This window comes from Perissodus microlepis, chromosome 6 (assembly GCF_051167445.1).
Source record: "Perissodus microlepis isolate ML-2025 ecotype Zambia chromosome 6, ASM5116744v1, whole genome shotgun sequence".
Lineage (NCBI taxonomy): Eukaryota > Metazoa > Chordata > Actinopteri > Cichliformes > Cichlidae > Perissodus > Perissodus microlepis.
Window position 1 is genome coordinate 3,102,093 of NC_140466.1, and position 26,149 is coordinate 3,128,241.

The 26,149-nt window shown below is 42.2% G+C and overlaps 1 protein-coding gene across 1 annotated transcript in view; it reads left to right on the forward strand.

The window, feature by feature from the left end:
* LOC146384813 (sodium/potassium/calcium exchanger 3-like) overlaps window positions 1–26,149 on the forward strand; it is a 58,381-nt gene that overhangs the window by 3,742 nt on the left and 28,490 nt on the right. Inside the window, exon 3 of the mRNA XM_084930178.1 lies at window positions 2,820–2,951. Coding sequence (XP_084786304.1) covers window positions 2,820–2,951 — 132 coding nt within the window. The remainder of the gene's footprint in view (window positions 1–2,819; window positions 2,952–26,149) is intronic.

Consider the following 26,149-nt stretch of genomic DNA (forward strand, 5'->3'; position numbering starts at 1 on the left):
TGTTGGGCAAGTTACTTTGAAAAAGTAATTAATTATAGTTACTAGTTACTTCTTCAAAAAAAGTAACTGAGTTAGTAACTGAGTTACAAGATTCTAAAAGTAATTAATTACTTGAAAAGTAACTATTGCGTTACTTTAAAAAATGTTTAATCCCCTGGGGTCCAGGGTATAATTGGCCATTTTTAACTACTTTTGAATTGCACCTCTATATTTCACCTTTAAAAACTATTTCCTTTGCCTTGTTTGGTATCATCCTTTTCAGCACAACCTCACGTGTCTGAATTTACAGTTATGTTTTCATTTTGACATACTGTATTAACACAATTGATCTAAAATCAGACAAAAAACATAAAATCCGAGTAGAAAAAGTTATATTTTTTACTGTAACAACCACAAACATTTTTATTGAATCATATTTTATAACTTTAAATGCAAATATAAATGGTCAATTTTAAAATCATACGCACACAAAGTTATTTGCAGCCATTTACCTTTTACCCTCTTGTTTCTTTTTTCAGGTGTTCTGCATTAAATAAGTGACACAAATTATTTGTGCCACTCCAAAAAAAATAATTTCTGTCCACTATAAAGGAGAACATCACAGCCTGATACCTGCAGGTCTGACAGCAGCAGGTGTATCACTCCTGTTTCTACCTGGAGACAGCAGTCACCTCATTGTTCTGACAACACAAAACTATTGACAGCACTACACGCTAACTACACAAGACAACACATTAACTACACACTCCAAACACGCTAAACATCACAAATCTCTCACATCTCAAAACTCGCTCTCTCTCTCTCTCTCTCTCTCTCTATCACTCTGAAAACTCCCCCCTCTTCCTAAACAACCAAATGTCATGTCGCTATATCATTTTTTGATTGGTCGACATGGTGCATTTTTCCACCAACACCAACAGGCTGTTTTTTGTTTTGCTTTATTATTTTTTGCTCATAAGCAGAGAGTGCTCGCTGTGCTGTCCTTAGACAGTAAACGTGACTAAACTATTGAGGAAAAAACGCCGGGTATATATTGTTTATCATGACTCTGGTTTTACGTGGCCTATCAACACAATTTATAAACTGGTATATGTCACCTTGTTGCTTTGTCATCTTGAAGTGGTCATGTGATTGGCTTACCACGACTACTTTATTCATCGTCAGTCAAACAGCAGCACTCATGTGATTGTTTTGCTCCCTGAGCTCCAGGTGTGGGAAAAAGTGATCGTTGGGCAGAAAGTGATTGCGGTAAACTGAAGACAGCTTCAACCGTCTGTTTGCTGAAAAATAGTAAAGCGACCGCACCGCATTTTCTTGTTAGTAACGGAAAGGGCGTTGTAACGATAGAAATAGTAATTAGTTAGATTACTCGTTACTGAAAAAAGTAACGCAATTAGTAACGCCGTTACTTGTAACATGCCAATCAAATTCTAAAGCCAGTTATCAGTTGTAACGAAAGAAATACTCATAAAATAAGGAACCTTAATGTACATTTACTGGTATAATAATGAATCGTGTCCTGATAGATTCAGCTGAATACAGGGATAGAGGGAGTCTTCTTCACAGAAAGGTTAACCTTGGAGTTCCACAGGGTTCAGTGCTGGGACCACTGCTGTTTACATTAAACATGCTTCCCTTGGGTAATGTTATTTGGGGAAAAAAGCTGCACGTCTTACCAGTCACAGAGGCCTCTAATTCCTATTTTTCCAATTTTCCTCTACTTTTCTATTTCTAAATTCAGACAAACTGAGATTTTTGTATGTGGCTGTGTGGAATCTTGGAGTCCGGGATATGTCCATCAACACACGCATTATACAAATATGTAGGACCGCTTTCTTCCATCTGCTCAACATTGCTAAAATTAGAAACATCCTGTCTCAGAGTGATGCTGAAAATCTAGTTTTGTATGTTTGTTTCTTCCACACTGAGCTTTTATTTTATTTTTTTGTTCCATCCACCTATTGTGCAAATAATTAAAGAATGCATGTAAGTGTTGGACTTGGAACTTTAGTGTGGTTCTTGAATTTAGAACCTAGATGTGTTAGACTTACTGTGATTACAGTTTGGGAAATGTTACACCCAAGACTGCTTATACCCCACTTTCACTCCCAGCACCAGGCTAATGGGTTTGGAACTGCACTTTATGTAGCGGAGACGCTGCACAGATGCAGAAATGGAGTGAAAGTGGGTACAGAGAGGATACAGACTGGAGACAGACACGACAACAACACGATCTCCCATTGACTCCTATACCCAAATTTGCATTATCAGTTAACCAGGAAGCGTGTCTGTGGACTGTGGAGACCATGCAGACTCCACACCAAGGTTATAATAGTTAAATAACATGAAACTAGAAAACTAAAGCTAAACGTGAGAGAATCTTTTTAATTACCTGAAATAAAAGTTAAATGAAATGTAAGAAAACAGTAAAAGTAACAAAAAAATATTTGACACTAAACTAAAATTTGTCAACATGGCCTGCATGAAGATGCTTTGGTGCACTTGTTTCAAAACTATAAGAGCTCACTTTGCAAAATCAACATTTTATGCATTTTTTTTCCTCCAGCCATGTCCAGTATATGTTCAAGCCTGTCTTATGTTTTTGCATGCAGCTGCCTGCACCTGTAGCACCTTCTAATATGTGTCAAATGGACATCTTGGAGTCTGACTAGCACGAGGAGCAACCTTACACAGTATATTATACAATGAACTTCAAGGTTTTCTAGAAGCAGCTAAATTTCTTTAGTGACAAAAGTTCAGTAATTTGTATCTGGATGTTGCACTGAACCCTCCCATCACTCTCTTTTGTCTCCATTCAGGTTTTGATGTCTCCAGCCACAGCAGCGAGGACCAGGAGAGGTGGATCGGAAGGAGGCTGCTGCAGGACATGGACAACAACAGCAGCGAGGAGACAGATTTACAAAAAGGAACAAAGAACTGCACTCCTCCTGGTAAGACAAGATGAAAGAAAGAGGACACCCAAGTGCGCTCCCCCCTCCCTCTCTCCCCGCTTTCTTCTTCCCCAGAACAAAGAGAGGGAGACCAAACCATCCTCACCACTCCCTGTCCCTTCTGCCCACCCCCACATTTTGACTTCCTAATGTGGGGTAACCCAAATTGTGAGGTCAGATGATTTCCCACGAGCGCACGCAGCAGCAGGCGGTGACATTCTGGCTGCCTCAGCGGTTTTCACACTCAGCCTTCGTCACATTTTTTTAGGATCCTGCAGATTTCATTCTCACTCCCTGCACCTAGCTTCCCCTCTCTGTCTCACACCGACTCTCTGTCATTCTTTCCCTTCTTTTTCCCCTCACATTTTTTTTTCCTGGCAGATTTTAAAAGGCAGAAAAAAAAAAACCTGTTTCCACGGCAACCTTTTTGTCCCGTCATCGTCGAACATGTGAGGATGCTTCGTTTGTGAAGTTTCAAGTCACTTTTACAAGGCTAGAAATCAGCCACTTGTAATTAGTTTTTCGGCATCACATTAAACTGATTGGAGAAACTAAAGGAGCTGAAAAACTGCAGTTCCTCTAATGGCCACTTGAGGCCGACTCCAACAGTGGGTCAGTCCCCATAGACCCCACATGTTAAAATCCTCAACTTTACAGCAGCTTTGAGTTCCCACTTTGTGACAGCTGTATCTCACCTATTTAAGACCACAATGAACCCGTACGTAGATGTTGTTGACACAGACAGCTGGGGGCCATCTTCTACACTTCAACTCTGCTTTTTGGAGTCACTGAAGAGGGTTTGTGATGTTGGTGCCTTTTAGATATTTATTAACATGACAAGTAAAATGGCTTTTTGTGCAGTGCAGACTGTCCAAGAAGTCTGTGATCCTGTTTTGGTGAGTGAAATTCTACTATTTTAATTGTCCATTAGCAGGTATCTGTGTGATTCACATATACGGTCTATGGACAAGTCGACAGCATTCATGCAAACTATGTGCGACCATGACAACCTGCTAGTGACTAAGGACTAATCACAAGGAGGGTGTTGGTATGACACTGTATACCTCCTCGCAACCAATTTCATGTTAGAGACTGGCAGCAACCTCCAGCAACTGGTCAGGTGATACACATGTTTCTCTAGTGGCCGGTGGTTTCCAGGGGGTCCCTGACCAGTCTCTAGGACTGTGTAACGGGACCTTAACACTTAATAATAATTTATACTTTTTTACCATACAGGGGATAAATATTTCTATATCTAAGCTAAAGAATTAAAGCTAAAAGTTTGAGGCATGGAAACTGTACGAAAGGTGGATGGTGACACAGATGGCAGTAGCTGCTAGCTGTCTGCTAGGTTTTACCTCAGCTACTTGGAGTCACCGAACCAGATCTGTGGACTGTGTTTGTGCTGTTGGTGCCTTTTGAATCATTTTGCAGGTATGTGGCTTCCTGTCAGGTTAGTTATATCAGAAATATGTTCTCCAACGAGGCTAGCAATTAGACTGTTTTTATCCAACAAACTGTCTAATGAAGCATGCAACACTGCAGCATCCAGCATGCTAAAAATGGGAATTTGACTACAGCCATCTTTCATATACAGTCTGTGGGTGTAATGCATCCTTAGACAACCTTGTAGTCTCACCATCAGCTTCTCTGTTGCTATTTTTAAAAGTAAATGGACTGAAATGAGACGTTCGGTGCTGCTATAAGTGATGTGGAGAAAGGTGACATTTGTCTCTTACCTTGAGCAGAGACGATTGTCCTCCCTTCAGAGGGTGAGGCGGTCCTTGGTGAGCTCGTTAAGCAAAATGGCCATCATCAATCTCCTTTCTCACCCTCTCAAGGTCGTCGCTGTCATCTATAAAGAGAGCCAAGGTCAAGGTTCAACTTATTCCCTTCTCCTGCTGATTATACTGTAGCTGTTCTCCTCTCTCTGCTAAATTTAAAGCTCACGCTCCAGTGGCTTCAGCCCCCAGATTCCTCCTGAGGACATCAAGGTTTTTGCTAAATAACCTCTATTTTATGAAAGTCTCATTTCTGCTTGAATCTGGATTAAGGCACATTTGGCGTACTCGTATGAGAACTTGTTGAGTCATCCTACATCTGACCTCTGAGTGGAAATTGTTGGCATGTTTTTGAAAAGTGCAGGATGTGTAGAAGAAGTAGAGAAAGCAGTACATGTTTGTATTTTATGATGTATTTTATGTAGATCAGTGACATAGTAAGTTGTCACGATCTGAGGGGACAGACCGTGCGGGGGTGTGTGTGGTGGACCCAGGTGCGAACACAAGAGAGTGGACCGGAGTAAACTTCAACTGAAAGCGAGCCTTTATTGTGGCTGATGACAGGTCTCAACACAAAGCAGAAACACCGTGACTAAACTGAACCTAAACTAAACTGGGAAACAGGTACTGATAAACTAAGGAGACTCAGAAAACCATGACGATGTTGTACAGACTGACCGGGAGGACATGGAGGGTGGGAACACAGACGACACGACACAGACTACATGAAACACAGAGACTAAATACACATGAGGGATGATCAGGGGAAGTGGCCACACATGGGAGCACAGCTGACACACATGAACCTAACGACAGGACAGGAGAGGTGAAACTAAATACACTGACATTGAATACAGACTTTCAAAGTAAAACAGGAAACATGGAGATTAGACATGACATGAACTGAACATAACCACGCATACATGACGCATGAACCAGGGAGACTGAGTACAGGGGGAGACAACAAGACTAAACAGCAATCTAGAAATTAACTAGGTGAACTACGCTAGGCACAAATGAATACAAAAGATACATAAAACTCAAACACTGGGTCGCTCGACCCAGGACCATGACAGTAAGTAGGGATATGAAGGAGACTTATTTAGTACGCTGTCATGGATGAAGCTGTAGTTTGTGTCCAATCGCAGACCTGCTATTATTGTTCACTGTAGTTTTTTTTCCAATCATAAGGAATCACCAAAGAGGACACACCATTTTATTAGCGGTGGGGCGTCGTGCTGTACCTGTAATGTATGTGAAAATAGTCCGCTGAAGGATAAGACGTCTGGCAAATGGCCTCAAGAGTTCACGAGGCTAGCAGTTCATGGTTGCATTAGCATGAAAAACCAGAATCTTCGCCAACTACCGGTGGTCAATTCACACTCTAGGAAATGAAAACAGCACGTTTTGATGAATAGAAGAATGCAGTCTGATGTTAGCCACTTCTGGCACTTATAAATCTGTTACATTAGAAAATTGTTCTGCAGCCCAGATGTGGCTGCTACAACACACCTGACATCTGGCCCATGTTGGGTGGACCTGTGGATGAGGTAAGCCAGCCAGACACATGACTCAAAGTAGTCTGTAAAGGCCCATAGATAAGTATAACTAACTATATCTGCAGGCAGTGTTTGGGCCAAAAAGCCCTTGGCTATCTTAGTACTAAAGAGGAGGTGATCACAACCACTCAAGATAATGTTTGTGATTCCAAGTGCCTATCAGAAGCAGCTCATATACAGTAAATTACTGCTCACCTAGCATGGACATTCTGGTGGTGGTGGGGGGTAAATAGTCCCAGGAAACAGGATTTCAGTGCAGATGTGAGGTCTCTAATCAGTTCTTATACCAAGCACTTTCTTAAAATGCTTGGTACATCCTTCTCATTCCGTTGTTATACTCCACACCTGAGCCAGTCGTAATAGTGACAGAGCCTGGTCCAGGATCTGAACACAGCTTGATCTTAGTAAGGGGATGTGCCACATGAGTTAGGGTTAGTTAGTTAGCTTGAACATGTTGCCATAACTCCACCACCATTATGTCTCCCTTGACTGATCTCGACAGCCCTACCAAGGAGTTGAAGCAGCACTCCAGATGTTAGCAGGCCTTCCAAACAGGGAAATCTGTCTCATGTTGCTCACCCATTCTTTCTGCTGTTTGTCTTCTGATCCAGGAAGACCGTTTACCTTTCTGCTTTTCCTTCAGAACAAATATAGCACCATTAACGAGGAGACCCTAGCATTGCACTGTGCAGTATTTTGATTTGTACAGTGCTGCACACACCTTTTTCTTCACATTTCCTTGGAAAATATTAAATGAGTGCTGCAGTTTCTTCAACAGGGTGTGAACTCTCTTGGGCAGCTCTTGTAATTTCTGTTAGTAGTCTTCAGGAATAGTTTTCCGGGTTTCTTGAAATCTCTTCTTTGAATTCTTTATCTTCTGTCAGGATGATTCAACACTGCTTCAATAATGTTAATGTCCGGGCTCTGGGGAAGTTTTTTTCTGTCAGTGCGTTTGGGATCAATCAGCCAGCTTTCACCACATGGTGGTTCAGAATCTGACTTTTCTGTGTTCACAATTCCTTTAATTTTGAAAAGATCTCTAACATCACTGGCTGGCATTCAGCCTCAAACGTGACAGAGCCTCCACCGTGTTTACAGACGCCTGTAGACGGTCACTGTTGTACCTCTCTCCTGACCAAATCTCACTCCACTGATTTTAAGTCTAGTTCTTATGTCATTTGGGATACCTCCGGCTTTTCTCCGTTTCCTTTCCTGAAAAATGGCTTCTTGAAAGCCACCCTGTCATTGATAATTGATTTCTGATGAGTCTCTATTGAACAGTAGATGGATCAGTAGCTAGATTTGCTGCTATATCTCCAGAAGATGGCTTTCATATTGTTGATCTGTGGTAGGTAGTTTTTAGACTTGATGCGTCTTCTTTTGTAGGCCACTTGTCCAATTAGACATTTTTTGTGATGTTTATGTGTAGACACAAAACTGATTCATCCCTTGAGTTGTGAGCCTTTGTTATGCTTGAATCATTCCTAGGTCAGTGTTAAGTGAAAAAATCCTCTGAAAATGGTCAGGTACAAGGAGTTGAGGGAAAATGAGTGAAAAAGTAGACAATGTCTAAAGAAAAGATCTTCAGAAAGCTGAAAAACTATTGTTCAAGACCAGTTTAAGAAATAAAGTCTGGCTCCTTGGAATTAAAATATAAAGTTGTGAACAGGGGTGCAAAATACAGTATGTTAGCTCCTCTTTGCAACCTGTTGTTGTTTAACAGAGATTAGTGTGCTGCATCAACATTATCCCAAATTACAACTTAGACATCCATCTCACAAATGGTCAGGAAAATCTGGTTCCTGATAGGTTGGGCTCCACTAAAAACAGCCTGCTGTGGAAAATGGTTTACAGTTTCCAAGAAGTGAATTTAGACCCGTGTCAATGTGATGGAAATGCACTCAGTTCCTTGTCTCTGGGTAAAGTGGTGGAAACTGGGCTCTTCATAACTTGCATAGTCTCACATCAAAAGCAAAAATTTCAGCCTTTCTGAGGATGAAAAGCAGCTGGTGTTTCCATCCATGTCATTGTGCAACTTTTAATTTACTATCGGGACTGTTTTTATTAACTTCCACTGAAAAGGGCTAATCAAGTGATCAGCTGGTTTCGTGTGGGATCGTGTAGCAGCTTGCACATGCATTTGTGCACAGCAGAGTGTGTGTGTGAGTTATTTCCACAGCTTGCCACAGTGTACAGCACAAGGCTGGCTGATGAGGAAGTATCCCAACATGAGCTCTGTGTTCTGGGAGGATGCAGCTCGGCAGAGGCACTGACTGATTGTTGCCTGAAATTAGAGACCTGCTGATCAAGTGCTCGAAAGATGATGGAGAGAGAGCGAGAGAGAGCGAGAGAGGCCCTCATTTGCTAATTTTCCCCTTCCAACCACACATGAAACAAGCTATCATACCCGTCATTCCTTCTCTCTTCGTGATTTTAATTACGAGGACCCCGCTGCTTCTTTTTATTTCAGGCACTTGTTTATGGCTTCTTTCCATCACCACGCCATTTTTTAGTCAAGGGGAAAAAGAAAGGGAAGCACAGCCAGTGGCTGGTAGTAACGTTTGAGAATAATGTGTCACCTTTGGTAATTATTTCTTTGCCCATTTGATCTTTTTGGCCATGCTCTGAAAATATCAAGGAGAGTTTGCCTAGAAAATGTCTGTAGAGAGGTGGCTGTGTGTTTGCTGTGTAGGTGAGAACGAGCAGTCTTATTCAGAACGAGCCCTCTCTGTGCGGCTCCTGACCTTCCTTTTATCATGAAAAACAAGAGTGTTTCATTTTGGTGACTTTGCTGCCCAGATCCAGCCCTTCCATGCATGAATAATGACAGCCAGTCATTGCTGAGTCACTATTTGATTCAAACTAGTCTCAAACTTGCTTCTTGTTTTGGAGGAAGTATTTAATGGCCATGGACTGCATATAAAAGATGAGTTATCGCTTCCGGGTTTGAAAAGTACCTGAATACTTTCTCATGGCCAGCAGGGATCTATGGGAAACCAGGTTTACTGCTCACTCCAATCTGAGGGCCTCAGGAAACAATTTCCTGATGAGTTTCTGCTAGTCTCCCGTCTTACTGATTAAGACTTTTTGACCTCTTTCTCTTCACATTTGGTTTCCAAACATCACAACAAAAAAAGCTTAGCTCAATGCTGTAAGCAGAACCTTACTAACCAATGGCTTATATGGGGTTGTGAAGGTAGCAGTCAAAGCTGATGTCCAGACATCCCTCAGCCACTTTTTCCAGCTCTTCTAGGGCAACACAAAGACATTCCCAAACCAGCCGAGAAACATAATCTCTCCAGTGTGTCCTGGCATAGCGCTGAGAGGAGACCCTGCCCGAAACACCTCATCTAAGAGGCGTCCATCCAGAAGACGTTTTGTTCAGATATCCAAACACCTCAATTGCCTCCTTTTGATGTTGATGATTATAGGTTCTACTCAGAGTCCTCCCAAATAACCAAAGCGTATTTCTTCTGCTTGTATCTCCACTCTATTTCTTTGGTAACAGCTCAAGAGCTTAGTTAAGGTTAGGAATGTGGACTGACCAGATTGACACCTTTTTCAAAACCTCAACATCTCAAGGATACTTGAGGGTGAGTGGGAGTTCAACTAGTCAACTAGTTTTTTGGGGTTACTGGAAATACTTTCTCACTTCAATTTTTTAACAGCTCATCCATCCGGATTTAAGTATTAAGTTTGAGGTGCGGCTCCTCTGATTGAAATATGGCTCGACACAGGCAGCTGTAGCCTCTACCATGGATAAGACCAGGCAGGATTGAAGGAGGTGTCCACTGTAGAGACCATCGAGTACAAAGTGGCTACATTTTACTTTGATGCCCCTACACTTATAGAGGAAAAGAAGAAAAGTCCACCTTAGAAGAAGTAAATGGGCAACGATTATCTGCAGTAAATCTGAAAAGATGTACGTTTTAAGCACACGGCCACGAACCCGCACGCTCACATGCACTTCATCGTCTTTGTCTGTCAGCTTGATACAAAAAAACATCCTTACAGCTTTTCCTTCAGTTTGCAGCACATTAGCAAACAGATTGCTTAATGTAACCCCCCTGAGCATCTCTGTGTACAGTAGCATTGGCTGTGTGATTAGACAGAGCGTCTGGGTACCCCATACACGTGACTGCTCTCTCCAGGGGTCTTTCCCCGGTGGCTGTTATTAAAGTTCCTCTCCACTCAGCTCAGCTCAGCTTCAACGCAATGCTCCATTTTAGGAAAGGAGGTTGCTATGACTTAATCAGGGCTTCCCTGTGAGAAATGTGCTGTGTGTGTGTAGATGAACTGTTAAGAATAGTATTGATTAATGCGAGGGTGCTGGCCCTGGATTCAGCAGCGAGGAGGAGAGGGTGTGCTGTTTTGCTTAGCGTGTATGTGCACATCTGTGTATTTTCACAGATGTGCACATACATACACAGGGGGCTGGAGGATGCCCTCACTTCACGTGGGCATCCTCCAGCTTCCTCCCCACATGCCAGAGGTAACTGAGTAAGCATCACCACAACACAGCTGATGAATTAATCAAGGCAGAATCCAGTGATTTCTCCTTTAATGTCTAACAAAAGCCCTCCAGTCAAAAGCAAAACTGACCCAAAGAGGAGTGATTTCCTCAGAGAAATCCATTGTTAAAATTACATTAATAACTGTGAGTGGGTTGCATATTAACAGTTGCAGATGGAGGCAAAGTTCTTTCATAACTGCCTAATGTGCAGATTGGGAAAGTCATCTTGTCTTGTTGTTGCAGGAGCAGGAGCTCCGTGCTCGGGGGAATAAGACCAATCCATCACAGCAATTAGCTGAGCAGAAACTACCCTCCACATCAGCTCCTCCTGGTTCTCCCTCACTCTGCTGCTCCTGCACCTACAAAACTCATCCAACGTTACATTTCATGCTGTTTTCCTCTCACTTTGATTGTGTTCATCCGCTCGCCACGTGTGGAGGAAATCTTACTCCTGCTGAATTATAGAGCTCAGGTTGTTTGCCAGCAGCGAAAGCGACTTGACACACCTTTAAAGATTCATCCTGCTGGTTGTGACTGCGACTGAGCAATGTTGAGGCTGTTTCCTGAGCCACGAACATCCCTCTTTACTGTCGTGCTCCCACGTAAAGTTTTGCTCTGAACAGCACACTGGGTGTACAAATAAACTTCTTACAGAGCTGTTGGTTCTTTGATGTGCTTCAGTTGTTAAAGTTTGGGTATTTTGGATAAAAGCTAACAGGAAATAAGAAAAAGTCCCGGACTTGAATTCAATTCAATTCAATTCAATTTTATTTATATAGCGCCAAATCACAACAAAAGTCGCCTCAAGGCGCTTCATAGATACAGAGAAAAACCCAACAATCATATGACCCCCTATGAGCAAGCACTTTGGCGACAGTGGGAAGGAAAAACTCCCTTTTAACAGGAAGAAACCTCCGGCAGAACCAGGCTCAGGGAGGGGCGGGGCCATCTGCTGCGACCGGTTGGGGTGAGAGAAGGAAGACAGGATAAAGACATGCTGTGGAAGAGAGACAGAGGTTAATAACAGATATGATTCAAAGCAGAGAGGTCTATTAATACATAGTGAGTGAGAAAGGTGACTGGAAAGGAAAAACTCAATGCATCATGGGAATCCCCGGCAGCCTACGTCTATTGCAGCATAACTAAGGGAGGATTCAGGGTCACCTGGTCCAGCCCTAACTATATGCTTTAGCAAAAAGGAAAGTTTTAAGCCTAATCTTAAAAGTAGAGATAGTTTCTGTCTCCTGAATCCAAACTGGAAGCTGGTTCCACAGAAGAGGGGCCTGAAAACTGAAGGCTCTGCCTCCCATTCTACTTTTAAATACTCTAGGAACAACAAGTAGGCCTGCATCGCGAGAGCGAAGTGCTCTAATAGGGTGATATGGTACTACAAGGTCATTAAGATAAGATGGGGCCTGATTATTTAAGACCTTGTATGTGAGGAGCAGGATTTTGAATTCAATTCTGGACTTAACAGGAAGCCAATGAAGGGAAGCCAAAACAGGAGAAATATGCTCTCTCTTTCTAGTCCCTGTCTGAATCCTGATGTTGTAGTTAAAGTGTTGCTGTTTTACATCCACAGGACGCCAGGAGATTTTTAAGGGTTTTTGGTGCTCTGGGGTAGATCCTGAAGTCACTGCACATATTACAGATCTCATCTGGCCTATAAAAACCTTGGGATCCATCAAATATACCTGGAAATAGCAGCGGGAGGAAAGGATGTCAGGAATACCATGTTTAGCTGCTGTCGCTGTGTGACTATTGGGATGGATGGATGGAATTCCCTAATAAAGAAAGGACTTCTCCCTCATTTTAAATTGGTGTGACACTAACAAAGACTCGTGAAAGTAAATTTAAAACCTGACTTCTGTGGAGACAGTTTTGAAGCCAGGCAGCATACATGTGCCACACAGCAGCACCTAAAAGATTAAAAGAACAGAGAGTGTTTGATAAGGTGTTTGATTTGCTTTATGGGGATGAATATTTCAATCTGTCAGATTGCCTTTTCTGAGGATGAGCTCTTCACACAGAGATGCCAAGCGACCAGGAGGCTTTGATGATGACTGACAGAGCCACGGCTCCCGAATGGTAGAGCTGGCAGTTTCAGCTCTACCAAGGGAAGCATTTGTAAACAGCTAAACTGAATTATTGTCCTACTGAAAGAAAGAGAGGTGATTACACGTAAACATAAATAACAGATGGATGTACAGCTGATTATAAAGTCCTGTCTGTTCATAGCTTTGAAACATCAGCCAGTGAAAACTATATCTGGTTCCTTACATGTAAAATGCTGGAGATTAATTGCTGATTGAAAGGACGTGTGTGTGTGTGTCATATCTCTATGTGTCCCAAAAATTGGAAGTTGGTCCCCATAAGTTTGAATGCATTTTTGAGACTCAAAATGTGGTTTTAGTGACGGGGTTACACGTGGTTATGGTTGGGTTTAGAGTAGGGGTTAGGGTTAGACATTCATTTTTGATGGTTAGGGTTAGGGAAAAAACAGGACATCAGAATATGTCGTCAGAAATAAATACATCATTAAAATCATAAGTGTCGAAATCATCAGATAAAAGGCTGATGTGCTGCCTCGGACCTTCGTGTGGATATTATTACTTGAAAAAGCCTGAACAAGAGTTTAAACAAAGTAAAGTTGTAAAACAGTTCTACCTAAGTCATAGTACAAATGTACTATTACTATACTATGTACTATGTACTATTATCTACTATACTGTGATCCAAAAACTCCAAATCGCATATACTTAATATACCACTATACATGCATCTAAAGCATAAATAATTCTGATGCACAAACATATAAATATACTGTTTGTTCAATTGGTTAAAATTAATTTATATAAATGACTGTTGCAGCTCAAGATGATCTTAATCAAGGAGATGCTGCTAACTATAAATAATAATACAGTGTGTTATATTTTTGGATTTATATTTTTAAAATCTACAAAGTAACAAGGAAAGTAGTAAAAAGCACAATAACATAGAACGGTAAATGTAGTGAGTTTAAAAGGTCCCATCGCTGCTCTTTCAGGCTTTTGTGACCAAGCCTGAAGTCATTGTGGACCAAGGTGAAATATTTTTAACTTGCACAGATGCAGATTGACATCATATGGCACCAATTCAGTGAAAAAAAGTCTTTGCATAGACTTTGAATGTAAATGTGTTGCACAGAAACTTCACGTCACATTTGTGGTGAATGCACAAAGATCCTGACTTTATTTAGTCTTTCTGGGACTGAAACACAATGAATGAATGATATTTAATGTAAAGGCAGGACTGTAAGGAGCTTGGAAAGAGAACCGACTCTACTTCTTTGAGTTTCTTAAAGACGTTTCATCTGAGAAGCTTCTTCAGTTCTAAAACCAAATGCTGGAGAGTCCCAGGTGTTTAAACCTTAGTGGGAGTTGTCCCTTCACACCAACGATTGTATCTCATCACGTCAGCCAAGGTGTGAAAACCTCAGCAGAGGTTTTGGGTGAAACCTTGCCTCAACCTATCATGTGATGTATTGTGTCGTAAGCTCCGCCCTCTGTTCAAGGATGGTTGTTCACAGCGGACATAGATGGCCTCTTTCAGTCCTCTTTCAAGCCATCTGTATTATCCATCCAAAATGTGAACATTGGCATCCTGGAAAGAGTGACCTTTATCCTTCAGATGCAGATGCAAAGGTCGCTCTCTTGAGAATGCCAATGTTCAGATTTTGGATGGAGAAGACAGACGGTTTGAAAGAGGACAGAAAGAGGGTGATTTTCAAACTGAGCATCAGAATGGGAAAGAAAGGTGATTTAACTGGATTGCTGTGGTTGTTGGTGTCAGACAAGCTGGTCAGTATTTCATAAACTGCTGATCTGGGGTTTTCTTGCAGAACCATCTCTGTGATTTTCAGATAATCGTCCAAAGAAGAGAAAGTATCCAGTAGAATGGCCAAACCGATTCAAGCTGACATGAAAGCAAAAGTAACACAATTCACACAGCGTCAGCAGAACTGCACAGCACAAGACTGGAAAAAGGTTGCCTAAATAACAGTAAAGAAAATAAAGGAGCTATTGAAGCACGTTTTCTAAATACTTAGAGAATTTGATGGCTTCTGTGCAGAAGCTTCTGGGTGACTTCACTCAGTTAGAAACCCTCCAAAGCAAAGCTGACTAATTTGACCACAGCACATCTAATGCTTTCACAGTGTTTTTTTTTTAACTACTTGTGAAACTCTACCTGTTTTTATCGAAACCCGGAGCTCGTTTAAAAAACCACAAAGTCCACACAGAAGCGTCCTGGCAGGGTTCAGACCCTTGACCTGTTTTCTTTGAGACAACTGTGCCAACCACTGATCCACCGTGCTGCCTGTTGTGTTATTAACGGCAGAAATGTGCTATAAATTGAAGTAAAGGAGGTAAAACACCACGAGATGCCACATGCAAACTGACTTAAACGTCAATGAGATCAGGACTGCAGAGAGGTTCTGCCTGTCGAAGTGTCCAGCAGTTTACTGAAAACTGTCAAAAGTGATTTCCTTCACGCTTCCTCACAAGCGTGCAAGATGCATTTTGGTGTGAAGCAGTGAACTTGATCTGAGCTTTTGTTTGTTTACAACAAAAATTCCTCAGGGTACCTTTAATATTAGATAACATCTGCCTCCGATGGGAAATGAAGTGACACACATCTGTAATGCAAGACAGTCAATAAAGCAGAGTAATAAAAGAACCCCCAACCAACAGAATATTTACTGTACACTCAGCTGATTGTGGGGTTATGTTAATATACTGTCGAGAAAACCCGGGTGAGTCAGATTGTAATTAAAAATGAATAAAAAGTGTTAAAAAGATTCACGAAGTGAAGGAAAAGTGCAGACGGTGTAAATGTGAAAGTTATTGGTCTCAAACTTTGGATGCAGTACTGTGTCGCCACAGATGTGAAAAGATTTTCTATTCAAAGCTAAGCTGCCCTCCTGCTGAGGTAATGGGAATGTGGGTACAATCTCCTCCTCCAGTCACTCATAAGAAAAATGTCAGCACAGAACTAAAACTCTTCAGATGCTGTTCTCGTGGTGCCTGCAGGTTTATCGAGAGAGGACGAGGGTTGTGGTGAAGCTGCAAACACGTGTCCCCTCTTCAGTGACTGATCACAGGAGTCAACCTGAATCTCAGAGAGTCTGTTGCCTTTCATATGTACGTGTTATCAGTTACTGTATGAGTGGAGTTTGAATCGCTGCTCTCATTCATCTGATCTAAATGCAGCAGTTTTGCCATTTTTGTTCCACAGAGATGAGTCACGAGGAGGTAAGCTCCAAACAGACTGAACCTAACCAGCTCGCTGGGCCGCCTGTGTTTCCATGGTGATATACACTGTTTAACAGTGAGTCACCATCAGTATGCCCAAACTTTGCACCATGTTTGCACGGATTGATCTCGTTGACGTGACATGAAGGGATGACGCTGGATTTGGCTATTTTAGAAACCGCAGGAACCAAAAACTTTCAGCTGGTGCCACCTCAGTGGAGAGATCTTCTGTGCCAGAGCTGATAATTGGCGCCTTCACAGAAACCGCCTTTGAGATTACACCATCATCTTGTGATTTCTTGTTTCATTTTTTTTGCATCAGCTTTATACAGTACATAATGATAAAAAGTTTCAAGAGCACATCCATGAAATCACAAGCCTTTGTGGATTTCAATATGCCCACAGACAGTTTAAATGGTGGGCGGAGCCACTGTGACATCACCCATTGGTTTGTGAAATGCTGTTTCAAAACCATGAGAGGAGCAAAATCAGCTGATCTCAATGCCAGCCTACGTCAGCTGATGGCTCAGGTGATATGCTTTACCCTGCCTGCAGCTGCTGCACATCTGCAAACCACTTTGCAACCCTACACCCCCTCAGCTGTTCCTATTCATGCTGCTTCAGACTCAGTCAGAAATGTTCTCGCTGCTGGGACGGGCAGGTCCCAGAGCAGACCCACAAAGCCAAATATAAATTACTGCAGCCAATATTCTTTTGATTATAGTGGTCCTGAATGACTTGCAGCTTCATTTCAGCTGTGCTGGCATCGTTTCTAACCGTAATAACAGCTTTGTACTCGCCAAGTTAATCACTGAGATCTGAGAGGACAGTAACAACAAACAAACAAACACGAGCTGCTGGGTTTACTTCAAGAAATCATTTATTTCAGTCCAGTGCAGACTTTTATCGTAAGGGATGATGGTACAGTGGAGATTTTTTGCAGCAGATTAAAACAAAAAAGGTGATTTGTTTCCCAGCTTGTAAAACCTCTGATGTTTTTTTTAACTCTCGTCGCTTCATGATGGGCTCTGATGAATTATTGCAAAGGGAACTTGTTTTTGTGTTTGATCCGTCAGTTACCTGCTGAACTAAATCAGAGAGAGCCTGACGCAGCTTATCTTATTAATGCAGCAGAACCTCACTCGTGAGTGTGTGTTGTCTTGCTGACTGATGCTGCATCACTGTTTGTTGAGCCTGATTTTTAATAATGCTCATATTATATTTCAGGGTGTATTCTTTAATTGTAACAGCAGGTTTAAGGTGAGGATATCCCATCCTCAAGAAATACATCAACTTAAAACATAGCTGTAGCAGAATAAATATAGAGGCATTTGTTATTAATAGAAAGATTTGTCATGCTCAGACCATGCATGCCTGTAATATAAGTGTGTGTTTGTGTGTGTAGATGTTTGTGGAGACACTGTGTTCATGCTGCAAACAACGCAGGAAGGGACAAAAAGCAGGAGCCCTTAAATGTCACACATTGCTCAGCACAACCACGCTCACGACATGCGATGTGTCAGCCCACATCATTGTCGCCCACTGAGCATGTGCAGAACAGGCCCCAAGCTCTCCACGTGCGCTCAGCGTACACGCGGGATGTACGGGAGGATGAGCCCTTACGTGTCCCCATGGGTGGGAATGAAACTTTAATAGTTTGTTTCTTTATTTCGTTGTTTCGTGCCACGATGCCTCTGCCTGTTGTCCTCGTGAGTGCGAGATTCCATTAGAGCAGGTGACAGCGACAGTCACCCCTCTTCGTCCTGTGTCATCATTAAACTCCCAGAATGCCTTGCTCCAAGTCATATGGTGGGGCAGCTAAAGTTAGGCAGCTATTTTAAGGATCTGTTTTTCATTTAAAAATGTTTTCTCGTTCTCACCCTTCCAAACTGTTTTTTCTGTCACAACAGAGATGCAACGGTTAAAGGCACATTTCAGTGTTTTAGTGAGATCGAGCACACTGCTCTCCTACAGAGAGCTTCACAACCCTGAGCTGTTTGCATTTGAAAGAGATGACTGTGTTTACGCTACAGCTGAGCGGCTGTGCATTTCACAGTAAATATTAGCCCTTTTTTTTTTGTTTTTTTTGTCAGACGATTGAGCCACGCATCAGTGATCTTATTCCCTTCAACTTGAAAACAAATATGTGTTCACGCCAGCTGTGACATGGTTAGTTTTTTCCCCTCTTTTATTTAGAGATTTCTCCAAAGAATAGCTGAAACACAAAGCTGATCAGATGGCATGTGTAGCAGTCTGTCTCCGCTCGCGGCGTGCTCCGTGTGGAGTATCTCGTGCAGGAGGCGGCACACAGGATGGCCACTCTCGCCAGCTGTGAATACACTGGACTGTTACCCTGAGCTATTCTCACATCAGCTCAATATCACATCACACAGATGATTTTTTTTTTACGATTCTTGCAGTTTGAAGGGATGTTATACTGTCATTACTGTTATTATTTTACAACTTTTATTCTTCTGGCTGTTTGTAAAATATGAAATGTTTTAATGCCATTATAATAAAGAAAAAAAAATCACACAACTAAAGGATAAATTATCTGCTCTTAGGCTCTCCTAACAAAAAGCACTTTAAAAAATAACTCCAGTAGGACTTGACCTTTAAACTTTGTAGCACAAACGCTTCTTCCTTCATACATTTGTTTAACTGCTTATCCAATTCAGCCATAAAAGGCTAGCATCTATCCCAGCTGTCATAGCGTGAGAGGCTGGGTGCATCTGGACAGGTCGACCACAGGGCTGACACAGTGAGAAAAGAAAAACGTTCACACCTACCTGCCTGTGTGGGTTCTCTGGGTTGATTGGCTCAACCCAGAGAACCCACACAGGCACCAGCAGAACATGCAAAGTCCACACAGAAAAGCCTCAGCTGGCAGGTTTGAGCCAAGATCCTTTTGCTGTGAGGCGACAGTGCAATTAAATCATTGTGTGCCTGTTATGCTTTTATTTTAGATGCATTTCCCTTTTTGTTTAACCAGAATAATACACCAGAATGAGGTCATGTGCTGGTTTGAAAACGTCAGGGTACCAGTTTATACACTGGGAAATACTGTACACCTGCTCTGCATCACGTTTTTTCTCATGACCACATTTATTTCCACTACGTTTTGCAGTCATTGCAGGACTCTCTTGTGGGTTTTTTGTTCTTTTCTGCATTATTTCCTCTTCAGTGTGGTCAGTGCATGGGTGGTGCTTGTGTGTGTTTTGTGTTTGTTGCACAAAATAAAAGAAAGGTTCCCATGAAGAAGTTCTGACTGACTGATGATGGAATATGTATCATGTGATTGTTTGTTACCGTCTGGTATCGCTGTCAAATGTCCTCTTTATTCAACATCATAAGTTCTTGTTGTAACTCTTCTCTAATCAGTTCCTGTAAAGGTTGAGCCATCTTATCTTTGTTTGCAGATGTCAAGAGTTCATGTTTTTGTTCACTGTTCACTTTTTTTGTGGTTGTCAAATTGAGCAGAAATTTCTTGGGTTGTCAAAGTCAAGAATTCACATGATCATTTGTAAAGTATCGTGAATCCGTTTCTGATGAATCTGTCTGTATTCGTGAGTCATATTCTACAGGGGACTTTATTCATGCAGTAATCACTCAAAGTAATCCCGTATAGGTATGGCGGTCTCTCACGTTTCTTGAGCTGAATCATTCCCTGCTGATTGGCATTCTTGTGAAGTTTTGGGAAATAATGTTGAAGTGATCTTCCTCTATCAATTCAGAAGTCTCATGAATGTTTTTTGTGGCTGTTGTGGTCACGTTGAAACAGCCACACGCTGTCCTGGATTGTTCTGCATGGTTGAGGATGCGGTAGAGTCCCAGAAGTGCTGTTTGAGGTAACAATATGCACTACTTTAAAAACATAAACACATTCACACCAGAACAGCAAGTGCTGAGCTGAAAACAAGCCTAAAGCAAAGGTAAAAACCTACCAGCTCTACTCCAGCTTATTATTATTGAACCACCCAAACTGTGCACCTGCTCATCATCACAGTTTTATTTCATTTTTTTAAACTGGCCACCTAATCTTTTCAGTCAAACAGGAAAAACTCAGTTTAGACTCCTTCTTCGGTCCTCACTGCAACGATAGGCCGGTGTGAGCAGTCTTTACTCTACATACATGTGGCTAAGACCAAACACCTGTTGACTGGTTTACAGAGGAGGCCCCCGCACTGTCTGATTATAGTGAGTCTGTGGCAGTGCAGCAATATAAAAAGTCAAACCAGGGATTGTTCTTTCCAATGAGTCAGTGCTTTGATTTTCTATGACTCACTTTTTGCTGGTCTTTAAAACTGTATCTTTAAAGCAGGAGCAAATTGGTGAGGAATGTTGTAAGATCAAAAACCGGGGTTTTGAGTTTATGGACTTTGAATGCTTATTAATAATTTGCTCTAATTTTCTCTTTGTTTGTTTAAATTTTCACTGTCACCTCTTTACAGAACATAACTAGAACTTATAACTAGAGTTTCTTAGTTTGATCAGTTTTTCTCTGTTTTCTTTTTGTGTCTTTTCTCTGTGTTTAGTTTATTTCTGTGTCTTGGTTAGTTTTCCTGTTTAGTTATTGTTACTTAATTGCTTGTCTTCTACGGCTGGTGTTGTTTTGCTTTTACCCCTATGATTGCATTGATTGTGTGCACCAAGAGGTTAGCAAAGAAAAAGTGGGATATAATGAAGAAAATAGGAGTACTGGGAGGTTGGGTGTACAGCAAAGGTGGCAAAGGCAAAAGGAAAAGGTTTATAGTGTGTTGTATTTGAGACTGGAATACTAAGGAAGAAGAAAAAGATTGAAGAGAGTGTGTTGAAAAGATGGAAGGAGTACTTTGAGGAGCTGTTGAATGAAGACAATGAGTGAGGAGGATGGATGGAGGAGAGTTAGTGAGTCAGGAGAACTGAGCATTAGTACGGTGGAAGTTGGGTGTAGTAGCAGAGAAGATGTGCTGCTCTTCACACCTCTCTGTGGAGTGAGTTAGTGGGGAATTCATTAATGGCATTTTTACGTATTATTCATCTTCGGTGCAGCTCTGCAGACTTGCTAATGGAGATCAACTGAGGCATTATTCTGCATAAAATTGTCACCTTAGTAACCATGTAAACGTTTTGCTAAATGACAGTCTGATCAGAGTGAATAATTCATTGTGCAACAAAGTGAGAAAAACACACAGGTTACAGACTGCAGAGGATTTCACTTACGCAACAAAATATCACAAAATCTTGTCATCGGAGTCTTTACATCATCGGTACTATACAGGTCAACGGATGTTCAGGATGGGTTTCACAGCTTCCAACAACTGCTCACTCTGTCAAGGCAACACACCTGACAATCACATCCACGCTCTTTGGTTCTGTCCACCAGTTCAGAGACATGTGAAGACTTATCAAAGTTTAAATGTCATTTCAGACACTGAATGTTGGGGTGGGTGTAGTTTTTCTTCTGCAGTGGGGTCAGGTGGCCCGTCTGGAGGAGCCTGGGCCCCCTGCCCTTGGTGGATTCCTGGGAATGGGGGTAACGATCGGGGTCAGCGGGGGAGCTAGGAAGGGGTATGGTGTTGCTGCCCACCTCTCAATTTTAAATACATGTAGACATTGAGGGTTCTTAGGAGGGGCCGTGGGGCGGTCTGCTTGTCTCCACCCCAGAGTAAAGGGAACCATCTCCTGGGTCTGCAGACTGGTTTGCCCTCTGGGGGTGATGGTACCTGGACCTGGGGGGTATAGAATATGTTTGGGGAGTGTGGGTGTGCGTACAATGTTCATTTCTGTGTGTCTTTGTATATGTGTGGATGAGGATGCATGTTTGTATCTGTGTGTGCCTGTTTGTCTGTGTCTATATTTCAGGTCAGGTCTTAGACTCCCCCCCCCCCCAACCTGTAGGGGCCTATCTCCTCTCACCACCCTCCCTGCCAGTGGCGGATGCCCCCACCTGCTGGTGCGTTGGTGGTTCTCTGTGGGTTGGATGCTCAAGTATGTACTGGCTCACTGGGGGACTGGCCCCTTGGCTCTGTCGGGCCCCTTTGGGGGTGTGGAGGGCCCTCGGATCTTGGGTCTCTGGGCCCAAGCCTGGTCTACTCTGGCGTAGTCGGCTGGTCACCACAGCCCCCTGTGGCTTCTGCACCATGGCTGCTGGGTGTGCTGGGTGATATCTTCGTATGTTTAACTCTATAAAAGGATTTATTTTTTTTATTTCAAACTAATTTTCACGGTGAATAAAAATTGTAACCACACAAGACTCAAGCCTTAGTGTCCTGGTTGAAAGTCATGTGGGCTGGAAACAGTCATTACACTTGCACTGGTAGGTAGAAGAAGAAAAAAAGATGATATGATTCTTGAGCTGGAGGACTTTTTGGTCCATTTAATTAACACGGACAGGATTTGGTCCAGATTTGGTCCAGACAGCAGGCTGTCCATGTTGGGCTGAACGATTTAAGCAGATTCTTTTAAAAAAGGAGAAAAATGTTTGGCCAACTGCCACACTTCTTAGTTCAAAGAGGATGGAGTTCCCACCTTGGGTTGGAATGAGTTGCCTCTGTGTGTGGAGTTTAAGTATCTCAGGATCTTGATCACAAGTGAGAGGAGAGTGACGGGCAGGTTGGTGTCTGTAGTGATGTGGACACGATAAGGGAACTGAGTGTCGAAAAAAAAGCTGACAGAATTGAGTTTCCTCCAAGAGGTGGCTGGGCTTTCCCTCAGAGATAAGGTGAGGAGCTCAGCCTTTCAGGAGGTTTAGACCATGGAGATCTGGCTCTCCAACATCGAGATCGAGACCCAGCCACACATTCATCACTTAAGTACAAATACTTTTTTCTTTAAAGATATTCTGGTAAGATAATAATAGGCAATACTTCATCACCTGCTGCTGCTCTTTGTGGATTCAGCCAACTGAATGCAACAAGATATAAACAGATGTTACATGAGCCATCGTGGCTCAGTTTCCAGTATGAGCATCAACACCTTAAATTCAGTTTGATGTCTGCTACCCATAATGCAACACTGACCATGAACATCACAGCTGGTCTGCACCAGTGAAACAGACTGCTTTCCTGCAAACTTCACCACAGCGTTGCAAACTAACCAGTGTTGCCTACGAAAACTGACCGATCCTTTTCATGCACACTTTGAACAACAAAAAAGTTTGTTTTCATGATTTTTCACAATATGAATAAAAACTTCATGCACATGTTCAAAAAACACTCAAATGAATGAGAACATTACATGAATGAATTTACAGTTTAGCAAATGTCAGTGAGCTGTTCCTACTTTTAAAAATAGTCTGTTTTGACAAAAAGGTCAGGAGTAGAAAGTACAGATATTTACTTTAAAATGTCAGCAAAGTACAAAGTATTTGTTCTTCGTTTCTTCCTTAGAGTTTCCCAATATTAGCTGGAGGTGTTTGAGGGAAACAGTCTGAACATCGATTGCTGCTCAAATTAGGAACCAAAGCTTAATAAAAGCCAGAATTGAAGAACTTGCTCACTAGAACAGTAAAGTAATCCAAACAGGCAGCAAAACTCAAATGTTACAAGAAAAACTCGAGTTAGTGTTTGTGTTCTTCTGGATATAAACTAAGCAGAAATCTCTTTGGGTCAAATTTCTTACAATTTTGCACACCGAGGGAGAAAAAGTACAGATAACTCAACGTGAGTAAACTCCCAAAATTTGTATGAATTAAGTCAAGCAAATGACCTCGCCAGCTGTTTGTTCATGCTGTCCATCTGGTCTCTGGTCTGTGCTGCTCTGCTGCCTCTCAGTCTATCATTTACACACACACAGAAATCCTCTCTTCAGCCTTGGCTCCAGAGGTCGGTCAGGTCTGTACCAAACTGTATAATATGCTCAGTCATCAGAACAGCAAAACAGCATCTGCACACACACAAACACACGTGCACATGCACACGCAGTGCACTTCAATCCAAATGGGAGCCTGGCATTCAAATATCCGAATTCCAAATGCAGTTAGACAGCCCCCTCTGCTTATCATCTTACACCCCCCCCCCACACCCGCCAAATCCAGCCAGCCAGTGCCTTTGCGTTTCCATGACAACAGCCTGAAACTATTATATCATCAGTAAGAAGGGAGCAGCGGTGGAATTTTGCACTCATGCTCCCAAACTCGAACAATTTTTGCACCCACTTCCCAAAATGCTTCCCCATCCCCTGCTGAAGCCTTTGCTACACAAGATTTTCTTTTTCAGGAGATGTGGCATCATCACCTGGTAGGAGTAGGTTTTGGGGAGCATTGTCCTGTCAGGTGAAACCTTACTTTAAGAGGCTCGGCGCATTCACTGAAGTGTCCCTCAGTTTGGGATTAACAGCAGAGAGGACGTATCCGTAATGAAGCCAACACATGAGTGCCAAAGTCTGCAGATCATTTGCTGTCAACTTTTTCTAACACAGAGAAATCTTTGGAGAGTAATTATGCAAAAAATCAGCATTAAGGCAGAAATACTTGTGTTTATACAGTCTTGAACCAACATTTAAGAGCATCTGAAAAATGGCAAACAAATCGTATTTTGCATGGTTGGATCTTAACAAGGTTCCAAGTAGAGCTTCAACATGCAACAAGAAGAAATGGGAGTGAGACAGAACATTTTTTAAGCATGTAATTTATTGAAAACAGCGCTTAAACTCAAACAGGCTGTTTTACAGCTAATCAAAAGTTTAGGACCACATGCCTTTAAAAGGCCAAATCTGTGCAAAAATGTGGATTCATTGTCATTTCTGTCAGGTAGTCACACTGTCATGACGTTCTGGTGTTAAAGGCAAAAAAAATTCGCTTTTCGAGCGTGGTTGATAAACTGCATAAACAGGGCCTCTCACAGCACGCCATCTCTGCTGAGGTGGGACGCAGTAAGACAGTCATTGGGAATTTCTTAAATGACCCTGAGGGTTATGGAACAAAAAAGTCAAGTGGAAGACCCAAAAAAATGTCACCAGCATGGAGCCAGTTGGCTGTCCGTCAAGACACTGGACGATCCTCGACCCAAATTAAGGCCGTCTCCTTGAACGCCACTTAAACACAGAACTACCACAGAACTGACCGTTTGGACTTTTGCAAGAGAGCACCAAACATGGGACATTTAAAAGGTGGAATAAAGTTTTATTCTCTGATGAAGGAAAAAAATGGAACCTTGATGGTTTCCAATGTTACTGGCATGACAAGCAGATCCCACCTCAGATGTTTTCTATGCGCCACAGTGGAGGGGGCGCCATAATGGTCTGGGGTGCTTTTTTCTTCAGTGGAACAATGGAGCTTCACGAGATGCCAAAAGGCCACTGGCTATGTCTAGATGTTGCAGAGAGCATCCCTCATGACTAAGGGCCCTCATCTGTGTGGTAACGACTGGGTTTTTCAACAGGACAACGCTACAGTACACAATCCCCGCAGGACAAGGGACTTCTTCCCGGAGAATAACCTCACTCTTTTGGACCATCCTGCGTGTTCCCCTATCTAAATCCAATTGAGAACCTTTGGGGATGGACGGCAAGGGAAGTTTACAAAAATGGACAACAGTTCCAGACAGCAAACGCCCTTCGTGCGTCCGTCTTCACCACTTGGAGAAATGTTCCCACTCACCTCATGGAAACGCTTGCATCAAGCATGCTGCAAATTTTTTTGAAGTGATCAACAATATCGGTGGAGCTACTCATTACTGAGTTCATGTTTGGAACTTTGATTTCTGTTTTGGGGGGGTTATGAGTTTTTTTTGGAGGTGTGGCCCTAAACCTTTGATCAGCTGTAACACAGCCTGTTTCAGTTTAAACATTGTTTTCAATAAACTGCTCCTGGAGCCTTGTTAAGATCCAACCGTGCAAAATATGATTTTTTGCCATTTTTCAGGTGGTCTTAGGGTGCCTGGAAAATAATACCGTATTAACATGTTGACATGGCAAGAGTGCATAACCTCAGACAGATATACACACGTTATTCAGCTTGAACTGACTAGACGATTGAAAGTTACACTGACTTCGTAGTTCACAAAGTTATCATGATCCCAGTCATTTTGCAGAAAGAACAGGCAGAAATTCCCATTATTTCATCCATAATGCG